The following is an 18,005-nucleotide window of genomic DNA, read 5'->3' as shown; positions in this document are numbered from 1 at the left end:
GATTAATTTCTGATGTTTCAGCAGTTGCTGAAACTCTTTCTTGCCTCTTATTCTTTCGATTCCTCCTGCAAGTTTTCTCAATTTCAGGATCAACTGGTAATATGACTGTTTGTCCTTGACGGCGCATGCACTTAGGATTCCTGAAATAAATCAAGAAAATATCGCAAGAAAAAGGTTAGAAAAATCAGCAAGAGAAAATATACCAAAGTAGAAGTTAGTATAATTTTATGTAATATTAATCTTTAACAATTCCCCGGCAACGGCGCCAAAAACTTGTTGCTATATTTTTAAACACTACGCAAGTATACGCAATCAAGTAGTAAATCTCACACAGGTGAGGTCGATCCCACAGGGAATTGGATTAAATACCACTAAATTATACTTATGATTCTATTCGGTAAATCGAAAGCAAGTATGATTTAAAAACAGTAAAATATGAAAGAAATTCAGAAAACTTAATAACACAATTTAAAGTTAAGCAAGATGAGACAATAGGGAGGAGAATCCTGTTGTTGTTTACCCAAATTGTTAATGATTAATTACTATCCTATTCTTGGAGTGAATGACAGATTATGAAATAACCTAGCTCCTTTCAGATCTTCTAGATTCTAAATCACATGTTATCTAATTAATTCCTTAATTAAACTAACATGAAATCAGCATTAAGTAATAATCTACTCGTCACATAAGTCATGCAAATACTTTCGTTTCACATAGAACATTGATTATCTTAATTTTAGCATTCTCAATTCTCACTTTTCAGATTTTGAATTGAGATCATAGAGCATGCACAAGGTGATCAATCTTAAACATGAAATTAAGAACAAACTAAGATAATTTCACACACAAGAATTGAGGAATGGTAATTAAACATTAACTAGGCAAAACATTAAACAACAATCATCATCCTCCCTAAATGGGAAATTTAGTTCAGAAACAAATCCATAACCATTCCTAAAGCAATATTCAACATAAATAAATTAAAGAGGAATAGAGAAAGAAACTGTTGGTGGATGAATTCTGGATCTTCACTTTGATTTCCTCTGCTCTTCCTGCCGCTCTCTGCTGTGTTTTAGGGTTCCAAATCGCTTCCTCTGACTTCCAATCGCAGTTTTCTATTTATACTTGAAATTTAGGGTTCGATGGACGAAAATACCCCTGGTCCGTACGGGATCTCGCCGCGGCCAAGCTTCCTCTCGCCGCGGCGAGAATTTGCCAATTTCAGCCTCTCTCTGTTTCTCGTAACTCGCCGCGGCGAGCCTCTTCATCGCCGCGGCCAGATATGGGAAAACTCAAAAATTGAGTTTTTCTTCGGCTCAGCACGTCTTTCAATGAATTTCTGCACCCGAGACCTCTTTCACTCCAAAGAACCTGAAAACATAGAAAACAAGCGTAATTCCGTCCCAACACAGCTAAGAATGCACATAAATTGGATCCAAAACATAGGCTAAAAATAGCCTAACAGCGTCCACTATTTGGGAACCATTGTGATCGAGAATAGAATCATCCCCAGAAACTAGGGGGTTTTCCACCGCGTGGCTCGAGAGATAGAGACCCCGAACCATTATGACGGAGGGTTTGAGGCATGGAGCCAAGCACACCTTATGTATGGCGTGATGCTCCTGCACCAAGATTATTTTTTAAATTTTTCAGTTTTTGTAGGACTTGCTCCGTATTAATTGATACCCCAATGATCCCATCTATTGTTAGGCTTAATTATTTTTTATGCTTTAAGGAGTTGGCTTACTCCCAGCCCCGCTAAAATCTTATTCTTTTATGAAAATTTTGGTCCCCAAGAATGGAGAGAGACAGATTAATGGTTTCTACTCCCTCCATGATCATCCTGCCAACGAGATGGTTGTCCCGTTCAAATTTTAAAAGAACGTCAAGGACTTTTGTCGACGATTCTTCTTCTCCTCTGATTTCAAAGCCTTTGAACATCCCAATCTTTTAACCAAGTAGACTTAGATCCCTCCGCTACTTTGATCAATTCTAATCAAGCTTTTGCCGAGTCATGTTGTCGCATTTGTAACTCTTACTAGGGAAGAGCCTAACGTGGGAGACCTGGTCACAATTGCTAACTATCGGAGGATTGGGCCTATTCAAGGCGACCAATAAGTTAAGAATACTAATATGTCAAATGTGACGTGTCCAAATGCTCAAAATAAAGAGGCTGAGAGGAAGCTCCAGGTGGAGTATATTCAAGAGGCAGAAACCAAGTACCAAGCCTACCAAAAGAGGAAGGAGTAGGAGGACCTCTTAGCTTGTGCCCGAAGTATAGCAGACATGAAGATACAGAAGAAGGTGGACAAGAAGCTGGTGGCTCTGAGACCATCGTTTCCATTCCTAGTCCCTAACTCTAGTACTCCCAGAGCTAGTACCTCGAGTGCCCATAAGTTCCCTCTATCCTTACACTATTTTGTCAAGAATTATCCCTGTTCCCAGCCATTTGGCTTTGATAGGAGATTAGTTAAAGTACATATGCATCACTCCCAGTGGGGCTATAGGGACAAAGAGAGGCGAGAGGGTGGCTCTCAAGGACAAGGTCTTGGCAGAGAGGGCCTTGAAGGAGTGGGACTAGCGAGTGAGGGAGAAATCATTGAAGAAAGTTCAGGCAAACCTACAAACTACTCAAGAGGAGAATAAGGAACTTTAGGATAAGGTGAAAAAAACTTGAGGAGCTTCACCAAGCGGATATCTAGAAGGTTGTCAGCATGTTTGTGGAGCTGAACAAGCTTAGGGATTTCTAGGAGAAGACCAAACAGGAGGCCACCAAAGCTGCCAAGAAGGCTCTTGCAGCCCCTGTCACATGTGACTAATGCGTGAAGCGTTTTGGGCATGGCGTCTTCATATGTTGGAGGTCCAACAAATTTGAGCCCAAACTCCATTTCCTACCCAATCCTGAAGTGTTAACTTGTTTCTAGATGATAGAAACAAGAAACTAGACACCAAGCTTACTGAGTCTTTGGGTCCTCGCCTTCCTCGCATAGCTGATTAACTTGCCATTTATCTAAACATCTTTGATAACATTTTTAAATTTTTGTATGTTGGGGAGAATTTTTTATTAGCCTGTCTTTGAGGCTTTTTTGTTTTTGTATATATATTTTTACATCTAGGAAGTCAATTTATTAGCTTCTCTTCAAGGCACTTTTTATATATATATACTCTTTTCTTATATATGCTCTCTTCTTCGTATTTCTTGACATTTTAGCCTTTCAGAACAATATATTTCGAGTTATTTATGCATGTTTTATGCCCTACTACTCCCCAAGTGACTAAATAGTTTAATATTTTTTTGTCACTTTGCATAAACTTGAATAGATAGTACATACGTAATAAAGTATGACACCGAGAAAAGTATTAAACACTAATAGTGTTTTCTTATAATTCTCTTTACCAAAATACTATAATCCATTTTTGCTAAAGCTGCAGCATATATAGAAATATGCTTCTGAGGTGAGTAAAGTTAAAATAACGGTATATGATTTTCCAAAGTAAAACAAAAAACAACCCTAACCTCCTTTTATTATTATTAGCTCAATGGTAATTAATAACAAAAGCAAATATTTATTATTTGGTTTTATCGATGGTATAATTTTCTGTTCCTCGAGATTATTTCATGATAAAATAATTTAATATATTAAGTTATTAAAATACAAACTAAGATCAATGATCAGCTGATTAAAAACCCAAATTTTTTTGTATTAATTAATTAATTGGAGACAGCTCGATCGATGGTAATCAAAAACTAATATTATATTTACATGGAGCCTTGCTTATTAATTATTTTGCTGTAATAATAATTATATGCACAGCTTTTTTATTAGTTCATATCGGCTCGTCCAGTTTGTATCAGTGAGTCTGTAATTTCATTTTTATTATCTCTGTAATGAAAGGTACTGGTGGAGTGTAACCAATTTAATTAAGAATGACTCCATATAGTACCAATTTAATTATAATATAAAACTTCAATTATAAAAGAGTAGTGATGAAACAATATTATGTATATAAAAAGCTAAAGTCAACATCCCATATACATTACTACAATTTGGGTGTTCATTAAAGAATTAATGAAGTCAATTTAGTATGCAATTAGTTAATATAAGAGCATGGATAATTATATATATATGGTAGCCACTAGCCACTCACGAGAACAACGATTTAAGGGTATTTTCCATTAAAAAATCTCCTAAATTCTAGAAAGACCCGTTAATTGATGAAAGACCATAATATACGGGTCTTTTGGAACAAGAACATAATTATATACGTTAATTAATTAATATATTCATATATAATATTACCAAGCCCTGAAAATATATACGTAATAAATAAACTCTTAAGAATATATATCCTAATAATTCCTAAATTAACTATTAACCAGTACATATAGGCACAACGTGTGTATAACACTTTAAAATACCTAATAATAATTAAAGCTCTATTAGTTACTCTTGTTTTACTTATTATCATAACACAATATTAATTTTTCTTTTGCCAAATTCTATTTGTTTAATTTACTATTAAATAATAAAGCATCAATACTATGTATATATCTCATCGCAGCAGAATCTAGTAACAATATTGCATTCAATATATTTACATTCGTTTTTTTGGATTATACTTAGCGGGTTATGGTGCGGGTATTTGTAATCTTTTTTTTCAAATCAAACTGGAGCGATTTTTTTAATCTTAAATCTCAAATGCATCGCGAGATCTTAAAATTGTAAAAACTACACTATAAAAATGCAATGTAGTGCGGTGCGGTTTGAACGGTTTATACTACATCATTATCGAACATTACAAAAAAAAAATTATTAAAGTTTAAACATCGTATATTAATGATCAAGTCATTATATGAAATTGTCTCTAAAAAATAATGTAGTAAATAATATATTACATATATTTATTCTTATATGAAAAAAAATAGAAATTATATTATAAAAATTGATAACTTTATAATATATAGTACGATGTATTTTGAACCGTAATTATTAAATTTAAAATCGTATACCAACCACACAGTTTGGAAAAATGCAAACTATAACCGTGTCGCAAAGGATATTTCAAACCACAATCTTTATGCAGTGTAGTACGGTGTAAACAATTTGTACAATATAAGCGATTTGATGAACACCTCTAATTTTTCTATACTTAAAATTAAAATAAAAATAAAAATAAAAAAGAATAGTTTGCTTAGGAAAAAGTAAAATCAATATTTAATATATATAAGTAGGACTAGTAATAAAACTAAAACAATCACCAAATTAATTATCATTATTAAACTATAGTACACATATCAAACTAATTCATCGTATTAATTATTTTCTATCTATGGTCAGCCGTCATTACTCAACCTAATATTTGGATTATGTTATATATATCATTGAGTAACAGTAATATTTATGTTTTTTATAAGTATTATTTCACAATTAATTAGTGATATTTTATAAAAATTATTTTTTTAAGTTATATTTATAATATATATGACAACAAAGTACTAATTACACCCTTTTAGCAATCTCTATATGTACAGATCATAATGCCGAGGGCACACAAAGAGAAAATAAGTATTAAGGTTAATTTGTTCTTAGATAGAAAAATATTATTTCATTTTCATGATTTGTCAGGAAGAATTTGAATGTTTATCAACCGTGGGTAATAATTTATTAATTTCATCAATAAATTTCTATTATTTTTTTAATTATAAAAGGCGCATGCATATATATACTGCAAGAGAAGAAAAGATAGTCATTTCAATCTATTAAATTTTCCTGACCAAAAAATAAAAACTATAATAATGTCCTAAATACGTAAATGACATGACACGTGGCAAAACATAGAAGTATAATTGAAAACTATCATGAAAAACGGCAAAACTTATAAAAAATAACAAAATAAAAACAACCCATATATGAATGAAGGGCGGCGAAACTGATTAAGAAAATTAGAGCGCTGCAGATTATTATTTTTGATCCTTAAACATAATTAATTAATCAAATAAATATATAAAACTAGCAAAAAACATGGATTATTAATTAATAGCCAACAGATTTGAAATCAACGATTTCTCATGCATGTCCTCTCTGCGACGGCGCCAAAGATATATTTTTATCACTTAGCCTAGATTCTCCTAGAAAAATATGATCACAAAAGTCAAATGAATTAACCCTATAAATGCACATTAAAAACCTATGAAATAATAATAAATCTCATAAATTTAAAAGAAAGAAAAAAAAAATGGGTGTACCAAAGCTTCCTACTATCGATTTGTCAGTAGAAAAATTGAAAACCTCGTATTTAGGTACATGCAAGGAAGTTCGTGAGGCCTTAGAAGATTATGGTTGTTTTGTGGTGAATTACGAGGATGTTTCACACCAACTTCATGAATCACTCTTAAGTGAATCTAAAAAGCTTTTTGATTTGCCAACAGATGTTAAGATGAGAAATATATCAGATAAGCCTTACTTTGGTTATGTTGGAAACCATCCTTCGATTCCTCCTAACCATGAAAGCTTAGGTATTTCAAATTCAACAATTTTAGAACATGTTCAGACTTTCACAAATCTCATGTGGCCTTCCACAGGAAATGAAAACTTTTGGTACGTAATAATATTATTAATTAATATTATATATAGTTTGTTTTATGAAACATGTAATTAATTATATGAGTTTATTTGTTTTGTAGTGAAACTATGATTGATTATGCGACTAGGGTTTCGAAGTTGGAAAAATTGGTGAAGAGAATGGTGTTTGAAAGTTATGGGGTGGGTGAGAAGTGTTATGATTCACACGTGGAATCGAGCACTTTCTTGTTGAGATTAATTAAATATAAATCACCTGATGAGTTAAACAAATTAGAGATTGGTTGCCATGCTCATACTGATAAGTCATTCTTAACAATTCTTCATCAAGATGAAGTCAATGGTTTGGAAATTCAAACTAAGGACGGTCAACATTGGATTGGATTTCAACCCTCACCTTCTTCCTTCCTTGTTATGGCAGGAGATGCTTTTTTGGTCAGTCATATATATATAATTAATTATTATTATTGTTACAATTATTATTTACATTCCAACAATAAATATGGTTTGAAATTTGGATTTGCCCTAGATAGATGTATATACCCTCAAATTTTTATTATTATATATAACAGAATTTTTTTTACGAAATAATTATTTTAATTTTATGCCTATTATCTTTAATTTAATTAAAACAATAAAAGAGTAAAAAAAAAGTATTTATCTATTTAATATATAGTTTAAAATATGATAAATAAGTACATTTCTTTATATATTAAAAGCGTCTATCTAACGGTAATTTTTGGTTTAAACCCAAAAAATTAAACAATCTTTTAAATATTAATAATCTCTTTTTAAATTAAAAAAATCATCTTAGCCACATATCTCTCTAACAAACCTATCTCCAATAATAAATTTATTTACAATTTTATAATTACACTAATATTATTTTTAATACATTATTAAATAATATTTTAAATATAAATATTTAATTTTTTCAAACAAAAAATTTGTAATCTTTAAAAATAAAATACATTCAAAATCTTAAAAAGACCAAAATCTTAAATAAAACTAGCAATACGTGGCTCGGCACGTACATTCACCTAGTCATCAACTACGTGCCAAAACATAATTTTTCAATCATGTCCCTCCACAATAAAAAAAATAATAATAATTTTTTACTTACAACATAATTATTTTAATTAAATGTCACAACAAAAAATTATTTATGATTAAACATAATATTTAAATACAAGTAATCACTAATTTAGAAAATACATTTGATCACAATAAATTATAATTTTCATAACTAATACATTTGACTACACGGACCGTTTAATCACGACATAGAAATAGCAATTTATAATTAACTATAATTTTTTTATTTTTAATCACAAATATTTTTATTGTGACTAAAAGTAAATTTTTTTATAGTGCTTTAAACAAATTAACAATCATATATACTATAGGCAAAAATAATTGTTTGAGCAGAGATGCTTCCCTTTGTTTTATTAGTGCTCTGTTATCTTAATTAATAGAAATAATACTTCTTTCAAAAAATAAAGTAAAAAGAAAAACAATCTTCACTATGCGCCAATTGGCTCTAGGTCCGAATTTAATATTTTTTTAATGCTAGATAAAATAACAAACAAATTATGCCCCTTAAAAACTAAATAAATAAAATATGATTACGTGTAAAGTTTTTAATTAGTCGTCATCACCTGTACCATATATTAATTAATTATTAGTTCTATATAGCTAGCTAATAATTAATGTGGTCAATAAATATATAAGCATATATATTAATTAATTAATTTTGGTTATTTGGTTACGTAGGCATGGAGCAATGGAAGGATATACGCTGCTCCTCATCGAGTAGTGATGAGTGGAAGAAAGGCAAGATACTCAACTGGCCTATTTACGTACCACGAAGGAGTTATACACATTCCTAACGAGTTAGTCGATCACCAACATCCTTTGCAATTCAAACCTTTTAATCATTATGGCCTACTTAATTACTTCAGCTCCTCTATAACTGCTCACTCTTCTTCCAAGGCCTACTGTGGTCTTTGATCATCATGAAACAATATTATATGTTATGTAATATTGTAATAATTTGTTGTGTGGAAATAATTACTCAAATAACAGCTTCTTAATTGCCTTATTCTAAATAATACAATTAAAATGTATATAAAAACTTTTTTTCTTTTGAATTATGACAATATATATACTACTACACCTGCCAAAAACCAAAAATTGATTGCACGTACGGTGTGCACTATACACTCCTTTATTTTGGAGGTTCAAATCGATCATATAATAATAATAATAATCTATGTTATTAAGAAAAATCGAATACAGTGATTAATTAATCATGTAATCAACCTGTTATTTTTTTGGAAGGTAAATGGAAAATTTCAATTTAATAAGTTAATTGAACATAATTCATTCATGCATATATTATTTATTGACTAGAATTAACAATAACAAATTAATTAAACCGTTTTGCAATAAATATATAGGAAAAACCAAAACACCATCTTCAACTAAAAGACTCATAAACCACCAGATGCGAAATATCAGAACAATTTAAAAAATAATAGATTTCTATCCTAAGTGAGCATATAATAAATCACACCTAGCTATCAATAAAAATCAGTTAAAAAAAAATTCAATAAAATTTGGACAAACACACCCCAATTAGAAAGAAAAAGAAAGTAAGGCCATTTCATTTCGACAAAAGACCCACGCCCAAATTCCATAGCTTTGAGTCCGCAATCCCGATCATGATTTTCCTACCCCCAAAGGGAAGGGTCCTTCCCTTTTTGGCCAGTTGTGGGCGAGGAGGGATTCGAACCCCCGACACCGTGGTTCGTAGCCACGTGCTCTAATCCTCTGAGCTACAGGCCCCACCTAGTCTCCACTGGATCTGTTCCCGGGAGTACCCCGTGGTTTTGTAGTAGCAAACTGTTCACTACAAAAAATAACTACTTTTAGTGACAACTTTTTAATCATAACATAAATTTTTTGTGACTAAATGTAATTTTTGGTCACAACAAAGAACTAGTACTTGTGACTAAAACATAGTATTTAGACACAAGTTGTCACTAATTTACTTTTAGTCACAATAAATATTATGACTAAAATCACATTTAATCACAACCAACACTACAAAAAATCTTACTTTTAGTCACAACAAAATTTGTGACTAAAAGTGAAAAAATTATGACTAATTATAAATCATGATTCCTATGTTGTGACTAAAAGGTCCATGGATAAAAGTATTAGTCACAAAAATTACAATTTGTTGTTACTAAATGTATTTTTAGTCACAATATTTGCTGTGACTAAAACTAAATTAGTGACAACTTGTAACTAAATACTATGTTTTAGTCACAAGTAACATTTTGTTGTGACTAAAAGTCACATTTAGTCACAAAAAAATTATGTTGTGACTAAAAAGTTGTCACTAAAAGTAACAGTTTTTTGTAGTGCAAATTGTAATTTTTGTGACTAATACTTTTAGCCACGGACCTTTTAGTCACAATATAGGAATGATAATTAATAATTAGTCACAATTTTGTTACTTTTAGTCGTAAATTTTGTTGTGACTAAAAGTAAGATTTTTTGTAGTGGTTATTAATTATGTCACTTTAATATATTAATATTATTGTTGTACGTGTAATTGTGTGGCTCCTGCCGAGTGAGCTAAAGTTATTATTAATATTAGGCTAATTATGATTTTTGCCTCTTGAACTTTGACATGTACCAATCATGCTCCCTGAACTTTTAACGTCGTTAAAAATACCCCCTGAACTATTGAGATTGTTAGGTTTAAGGACTTTTGTCTAATTTCATTCAATTTTACTAGTTCAGTGATTGTTTATGTACTAAACCATGCTCCCCAGACTTTGATATATACCAAATCATGCTCCTCGAACTTTGAAATATGTACTAAATCATGCCCCTTGAACTTTCATCCATGTTAGACTTTTTTACTAAAATTGGATAAAAGTCCTTAAATCTAACAATTTCAATAGTTTAGGGTGCATTTTTAACGACCTCAAAAGTTCAAGGAACATGATTTGATACATGTCAAAGTTTAGGGGGCAAAATTACTAATTAGCCTTAATATTTATCTTGTTTCCTTTCAAAAAAAAAATATTAGAAGAAAAAATATTTTAAAAACTAATATAAATATATATATACACATAATTTGTCCTCGGTTTTATTTAGATCTGGTCGAATCTGACCCTTCAAAAATCCTATGGGGTGAAGTGGAGAAAATTTTAACAAGTCGGAGCCCATATTTTTATATTGTGATTTGGATTTCATTTAATTTTTTATATTTTTATATTTTTAGTTTTGCAATTTATGTATTCTTTTATTTGAATTTTCAACAATACAAATAATAATTAATGCTTGAAGGGAAGAAACGTCATTAATTTGTAATGATATAGCCCAAAAAATGGAAAAGATGACGAAACTTGTCGATTGAAAATTGAGACGTACTCAAAAAATCTCATATTATATATAAATTAATATTTTCTTATTTTTTCGGAAGATGATATCATACATAATTATATATGAGCATGATTAATTTACGATATGTATCCTATGAGAGGCAATATAATATATAAAATAAAATTAATATCTATATATATCTTCTTCCAACGTACAAATAATGTAATATTATATACACATAATATAAATAATTCAGTGTCCATCACTCTGATAAGAAAATGGAAAAAATTAAGGACAGATGATAACATCCAATAATTAATAATAATAATAATAATATTATTAAATTAATCACCGCGAGCGAGGCATGTATGCATTTCTCTATTATTATTATTTTTGTAGCTTAACAAATTATAAGTTTATAAATACGGGTCTAGTGAAGTTGAAATTAAAGTACCAAAAATCTTAAAACAAAACAATTATATATATAATAATTAAGAAATACTAAATCATATATATATATATTTATTCATAATTAATTAATGGCGACCGAAAGCGCTGTTGGGAGGCTTCCTATTATTGATTTTTCAGTAGAACAGGTACTGAAACCAGGTACGCCCGAGTGGAACACTGTAAGGGCCCAAGTCCGCCAAGCACTGGAAGAATTTGGTTGTTTCGAGGCACAGTTTGATAAAATTCCAATACACATTGGAAAAGCCTTATTTGATGCACTAGAACAACTTTTCGATCTTCCTTTACAAACCAAACAACGAAACGTTTCGAAAAAGCCATTTCATGGCTATGTGGGCCAATACCCAGCTGTGCCTTTGTACGAAAGCATGGGAATCGACGATGCCAATATTCGTCAAAATGTTGAAGCTTGGACTAGTGTTTTATGGCCCAATAATGGAAACCCAACTTTTTGGTACGTACGAAAATTTTTAATTTTACTACAATAATTATTATAAATCTTATTATATATTTATATATGTAATTAATTTGAATATGTACAGTGAAACTATTCATGCTTATTCTGAACAATTATCTGAGTTGGACCAAATAATAAGAAGGATGATTTTGGAGAGTTTGGGAGTTGAGAAATATTTGGAGGAACACATGAACTCCACCAACTACCTTCTTCGAGTGATGAAATATAAGGGGCCTCAAACCAATGAGACCAAGTTGGGTTTGAATGCTCACACAGATAAAAACATTGTCACTATTTTGAATCAGAACCAAGTTGAGGGGTTAGAGATCCAAACCAAAGATGGCCAATGGTTTACTGTCAAACCTTCTTCTTCAAACTCTTTCATCGTCATGATCGGAGATTCTCTTAACGTGAGTTCTTACTTTATATATAAAATATACGTCACTATATTTATATATATAGAAAAATAAAATGTAGTTTTTGTTAGCCACAGCTTTTGTAATTAGTGCATGATTAAATTGGTAAATGTAATTAATTAATGTGATATTTTGTTACATAGGCATGGGCAAACGGTAGATTACATTCTGCAAATCACAGAGTAATGATGACAGGAAATGAGGCAAGGTACTCAACGGGATTGTTTTCCATACCAAAAGCAGGTTACATAGTCAAAGCCCCGGAAGAGCTTGTGGATGAAGACCATCCTTTGTTGTTCAAACCCTTTGACCATGTCAAATTCCTTGACTTTTACTATACCCAGGCTGGTCAAACAGCCCCATCTGCTCTCCACTCCTATTGTGGACTCTGATCCAGAATCATCCCTATAATATAATTATAATTTATGTATGTACCATCGTTTTGTTTTGTCTTAAATAATTATCTTCTCCATGACATGTACTTTTTTATGTTGATCTCAATGATAAAATATATATTATGTTTGTGAAACATTTATTATATTAAAATATTACCTATAAATTTCTTGGTATAAAAATAAGAGGAAATTATGTAGAATATGGATTTTTCTTTTAAAGTTTGATAAATATGGAAAAATTATAATTTTATTTAATCTATGGCTTTCTTCTAATTTAAGTTAGTTATATGGAATTATATTTCCATATTTTTAAGCTTTTATAAAATAAAGCCATATTTTATATGTTAACTTATTCTGTAGAGATTTGTATTATTTCTTTAGAAAAATTTATTATTTTATCTTAATTATTAATATTGAATTTGTAATTTAATATATATATTTGTGTTTCACAATATTTTCATTGAGAAAAATAAATATTTAACTTATTATTTAAATTGTTTATTGTACTTTAACTTTTTGATACAGACCTTACAAAAAAAAATTACAGAAAGAGTAATACTTGTAAATGATAGTTCTTCATATGAATTAAGTATTACTACTAAAATCAAAAGTAAAAGTATCTGTTTACTCTCTAAAGTAAAAACAATATCTAAAGTTTAACAATCAGGTTACTTTTTTAAATTAATATTTTACTTTATAAAACCATAGCATAACGCACAATACATGTACCACGTTACTTTTAGAAGAAAAATTAAAGCTAAAAATTAAACTACCACGTTATTTTTTCAAAATGATTAATTTATTTTTTAAAAATACAGTCACAACTCAACACACTCAACCATATTTTATGATACATGTATTAGATGACTTACAAACTAATATGTTACTTTATGCAAAAATAAAATCAAAATTAACAAACTATACAAAAATTATAGGTAAAAGTACCAAGTTACAATTTGAAGCAAAAATAAAGTCTAAAATTTAACAACTATGTTACTTTATGCAAAAATGCAATTAAAACTTAATAAAGTATACCAAAATCAAGTAAAAGTATCAGGTTACTTTCTGAATAAAAATAAAGTCTAAAATTTAACAACTAGGTTATTTTTCAAATTAACATGTTACTCAACTAGGTATATTACTAAAACACATATCATGATTTATATTGTAAATAAATAGATTACTTTCTTCATAAAACTCTAACATAACTCAACAAAATTCAATTTGCATGGTAGCAAGTTACTTCTATTATTTACAACTTAACTCATTTACTTTAAAAAGTAAGTAGATAATTATATTTAGCATTTTTATTATACTTCATAAAGCCAACATTCTCAACCAAATTCAATTTTACAAGGTAACAACTCATATTAAGTTATTTCTACACAAATTCAATTTTGATTGTATCAGGTTACTTTATAACGTGGAATGTAATGTCAACATACATACATTAGGTTACTTTTCTACATAACCAAACTACTTTATAAAGCATAACAAACATAGCAGGTTACTTTTTTTTTTATCAAATTCTTAAGATTATGTAGTTAGAGCATGTACACCAATCACTTTGTAATTTGAGTTACTGTTATTTTCATTCAACTCTCCTCTATAATGAATTAATGCTTTAATGAAACTCATTCTTCAAGAAAATTACAGGTCCCAAGTTGCTTCCTGAAGCAAAAATAAAGAATAAAATCATTTAACAAGTTACTTCAAGAAAAAAAAAATAGCAGGATTTCTTTGTTAAAAATTGATGTCACAACACTACACTCAACCTTATCCAAAAAGTGAAGTTATTTTTAAAAGTACAATAAAAGCCTAAAATTGAACTACTATATAACTTTTTCAAAATATGATAGTTCTTCATTAAAAAATGCAATCACAACTCAACATACTCAACTTTATTTAAAAATGAAAGTACCAAGTTACTTTCAGAAGCATAAGAAAAGCCTAAAATTGAACTATCAGGTGACTTTTTCAAAATATGATGATTCTTCATTAAAAAATACAGTTACAACTCAACACATTCAACCTTATTTAAAAGTGACGGTACCACTTTTCAAAAAAAAAAAAAAAGTGAAGGTACCATGTTACTTTTTTAGAAGCACAATAAATGCCTACAATTGAACTACTAAGTGACTTTTTCAAGATATGAGGTGTTCTTCATTAAAAAATACAATCACAACTCAATACACTCAACCTTAATTCAAAAGTGAAAGTATCAGATTACTTTTAGAAGTAAAATATAAGTCTAAAATTGAACTATCAGGTGACTTTTTCAAGATATGAAGGTTCTTCATTAAAAAAATACAGTCACAGCTCAACACACTCAGCCTTATTCAAAAGTAAAAGTACCAGGTGACATTCAAAAGCAAAATAAAAGCCTAAAAATGAACTACCACGTGACCTTTTCAAAATATGAGTGTTCTTTATTAAAAAATACAATCACAACTCAACACACTCAGTCATATTAAAAAGTAAAAGTACCAGGTTACTTTTAGAAGCAAAAGAAAAAACTAAAATTGAACTACTAGGTGACTTTTCAAAATATTAGGGTTCTTCATTAAAAAATATTGTCACAACTCAATACACTCAACCATATTCAAAAGTAATGTACCATGTTACTTTCAAAAGCAAAATAAAAGCTTAAAATTAAACTATCTGGTGACTTTTTTTAAATATAAAGGATTTTTATTTAAAAAATACAATCATAACTCAACATACTCATGTGAAGGTACCAGATTACTTTAAAAAGCAAAATAAAAGCTTAAGATTAAAATACCTTGTCATTTTTTTCAAATAACATGTTAATTAAGTCAAGAATATAATCAAAATATATGTATGAGTGTCAATAGTGGAAATAACAATAGAATTTAAAATTACAATTGGTTGAAAAAATCAATCAATAAATTACCTTTCTCTATTTTTCAATCAAATCAAATAAATATTTATTAATTTGCTTAGAACATGAAGATGAGGAAGAAGAATGTACAACAACATCAAAGAAAATTAAAGGAGAATAATAATCGTACCAAAGAAATTTGACGAGAATGCCAATCGCACCAAAAGAAATTAGAGGAGAAGTGAGAAAACAAGAAGAAGAGAGAAAATTGTGGACCATTAGGGTTAACTTAGATTGTTGAATCTAAATATGGAAAAAGTATATTATTATTTCCATTTTTTAAGTTATTTCCTTAAATATCCATATTTTTCTAATTAACTTTATAAAAATCCAGATTTATAAAAAAAACCCTAAAAATAATTTAATTACTAGCTGGGCCGGGATACGACTTGGGCTAACGAAGAGTTTTTAAACATGGGCCGTCTTCTACAAAAAAATAAAAAAACATAACGCCGTTGCCGGGGATCGAACCCGGGTCACCCGCGTGACAGGCGGGAATACTTACCACTATACTACAACGACTTATGTTTTCTGTGTAGAGAGATTATTTATTATATTCAACAATAGATATAGTAAGAATAATTCTGGAAAATTTTATATGAATAAATAATAATAATGTGAATTGATGATGATGATGTGGATGGATTTTGTGATGTTTCATCATTATAGCTTTGCTATGTACTCTATTCCATATATAGTGAAGTAGTGATAAAGGAAAGAGACATAATAGAATCCATGAAATCAACAATAATAATTGACAATAGAGAAATAAGAGGGAAGATCGATCGAGGGGTTTACCGAAACAAAAAACTCTCCTTCACCATATATATATATAAATATATAAAATTGTATGGCCTTAGTCATAGCCCACTTGTTATTGGGTAAACTAAAATAGTGGTGTCCAATTCATGAAAAGGATCCATGTGAACATGTCTAATATTTCTAATTAATAATATTCTGTTTCATAACTCTCATCAAATCACTGATCAACCAAAAAACCCCCATGGTCCATATCCATATTGGCCTAGGGAAAATTTTGTATACTATAAATAAAATCTTATTATGTCAACACATTTGTCAAATAATCTCACACCATATATATTTTCCATTTTAGTTGTACTGTATCTAACATGATCTATTAATGAATTTGTCAAACTTATGATCATTACTTGTTATTTGTTAAAATAATTTTCTATATATGAAGATATTGTAAGTCATATAATATATATGTAACAAGGTTGCATTGACTACCACTTTGGGTTGCTTTAGCAATGATGTTCCATTATTATTTTTAACTACAGGCTTTGTTAAGCTTCGTTGTCTTGTCTGCCATGATCTTTAATTCGAATGCTATATACCTAAAGTGGCATATCCCAAATAATTTTTTATTGCTTTTTCTAAAAAAAATTAAATAAAATGTTTGCAATTCTTAGACAAAGGAAGAAAACAGAAAGGTGTTTTCTTTTTATCTAAACATATTGATATATAAATATATATTTATATATATAAATATATATATATATATATACTAGGTAGATGTTACGTGCCTCGGCACGTAATATTTGTTTTATTTAAGGTTTTTTATCTTAATTTTGATAAAAAGTTATCAAATAAAGACAATATTTGTTTTATTTAAGGTTTTTTATCTTAATTTTGATAAAAAGTTATTAAATAAAGACAAGATAGTATAATCTAGAAAAACTAAAACAAAACATTGTAAAACTTTATCTTAATCTTTATACGATTCAACAGTTTGAATCCCAAATCAAAGTTATAATGGAATCAATTCCAAAAGAGTTTTTGTACAGCTACATGAATAAAATGTATTTGTTTGGTTTGGGTAGAGCAATTGATTAGCAAATTAAGTATCTTTGATTGATCATTTGACTGACTAATGAAGAATTAGGTAAATATAATGTGGAAACAAAAATTACCAAAAAAAGTAAAAGGAATTTAACAGAAACTGAGAAAATATAAAATGGTTTATAAAAATAAAGGTACACAATAAATGAATAAGCTCTAAACAACATATTCAGCAAAAACAAAAAAGAAAACAAAATCTGGACATCAAAGTTGAATAAGATGTCAATATTGATCGTGAAACACCACACTGAAAAAAAAAAGGCACACATGATCATGTACATGCACAACTATTGTACCTTAATTACTCTGGGGACACATACAATTATCCAAATATACCAGATGTCCTACAACATTAAATTTCCCAGGCAATAATTTCATAGTGTCAGCTTTACAGGCTCCAACACATCTATACACACAGTTAGAAGTCTTGCGAAGAAAATTTTGTCCATTAATCGCGAGCTACCAAATAAGAAAACATTGTCATTATGAATTATGAAATGTAATAGAAAATTAGAAATAAAT

The 18,005-nt window shown here is 29.3% G+C and overlaps 2 protein-coding genes and 2 non-coding genes across 4 annotated transcripts; 2 read left to right on the top strand and 2 right to left on the bottom strand.

Annotated features, from left to right (window-relative positions):
* The first annotated feature begins 6,117 nt into the window (after nucleotides 1-6,117).
* LOC115705322 (2-oxoglutarate-dependent dioxygenase AOP2) lies at nucleotides 6,118-8,796 on the top strand. Its single transcript, XM_030632631.2, has 3 exons — nucleotides 6,118-6,599; nucleotides 6,686-7,016; nucleotides 8,355-8,796. The coding sequence occupies exons 1-3, from the start codon at nucleotides 6,238-6,240 to the stop codon at nucleotides 8,589-8,591; spliced, it is 930 nt and encodes a 309-aa protein (XP_030488491.2). The 5' UTR covers nucleotides 6,118-6,237; the 3' UTR covers nucleotides 8,592-8,796.
* A 558-nt stretch (nucleotides 8,797-9,354) lies between these two features.
* TRNAR-ACG (transfer RNA arginine (anticodon ACG)) lies at nucleotides 9,355-9,428 on the bottom strand. The gene has a single exon. It is a non-coding gene; the product is annotated as a tRNA-Arg (tRNA).
* A 1,994-nt stretch (nucleotides 9,429-11,422) lies between these two features.
* On the top strand, nucleotides 11,423-12,847 carry LOC115705315 (probable 2-oxoglutarate-dependent dioxygenase AOP1). The gene is made up of 3 exons (XM_030632625.2): nucleotides 11,423-11,904; nucleotides 11,993-12,317; nucleotides 12,467-12,847. Exons 1-3 carry the CDS (start codon nucleotides 11,522-11,524, stop codon nucleotides 12,713-12,715), a joined length of 957 nt encoding a protein of 318 aa, XP_030488485.2. The 5' UTR covers nucleotides 11,423-11,521; the 3' UTR covers nucleotides 12,716-12,847.
* Nucleotides 12,848-16,070: 3,223 nt separating this feature from the next.
* Nucleotides 16,071-16,142, bottom strand: TRNAD-GUC (transfer RNA aspartic acid (anticodon GUC)). Its single transcript has one exon. It is a non-coding gene; the product is annotated as a tRNA-Asp (tRNA).
* Nucleotides 16,143-18,005: the final 1,863 nt, after the last annotated feature.

The sequence above is a fragment of the Cannabis sativa genome, chromosome 1 (genome assembly GCF_029168945.1).
Source record: "Cannabis sativa cultivar Pink pepper isolate KNU-18-1 chromosome 1, ASM2916894v1, whole genome shotgun sequence".
Lineage (NCBI taxonomy): Eukaryota > Viridiplantae > Streptophyta > Magnoliopsida > Rosales > Cannabaceae > Cannabis > Cannabis sativa.
The sequence above is the reverse complement of the archived record's forward strand: the minus strand, read 5'-3'. Positions and strand labels throughout refer to the sequence as shown.

Coding starts and splice junctions, on each gene's coding strand:
- LOC115705322 (XM_030632631.2), top strand. CDS start 6,238: ATGGGTGTACCAAAGCTTCCTACTATCGATTTGTCAGTAGAAAAATTG. Junction 6,600..6,685: donor ACAGGAAATGAAAACTTTTG/GTACGTAATAAT, acceptor TTTGTTTTGTAG/TGAAACTATGATTGATTATG. Junction 7,017..8,354: donor TGGCAGGAGATGCTTTTTTG/GTCAGTCATATA, acceptor TTGGTTACGTAG/GCATGGAGCAATGGAAGGAT.
- LOC115705315 (XM_030632625.2), top strand. CDS start 11,522: ATGGCGACCGAAAGCGCTGTTGGGAGGCTTCCTATTATTGATTTTTCA. Junction 11,905..11,992: donor AATGGAAACCCAACTTTTTG/GTACGTACGAAA, acceptor GAATATGTACAG/TGAAACTATTCATGCTTATT. Junction 12,318..12,466: donor TGATCGGAGATTCTCTTAAC/GTGAGTTCTTAC, acceptor TTTGTTACATAG/GCATGGGCAAACGGTAGATT.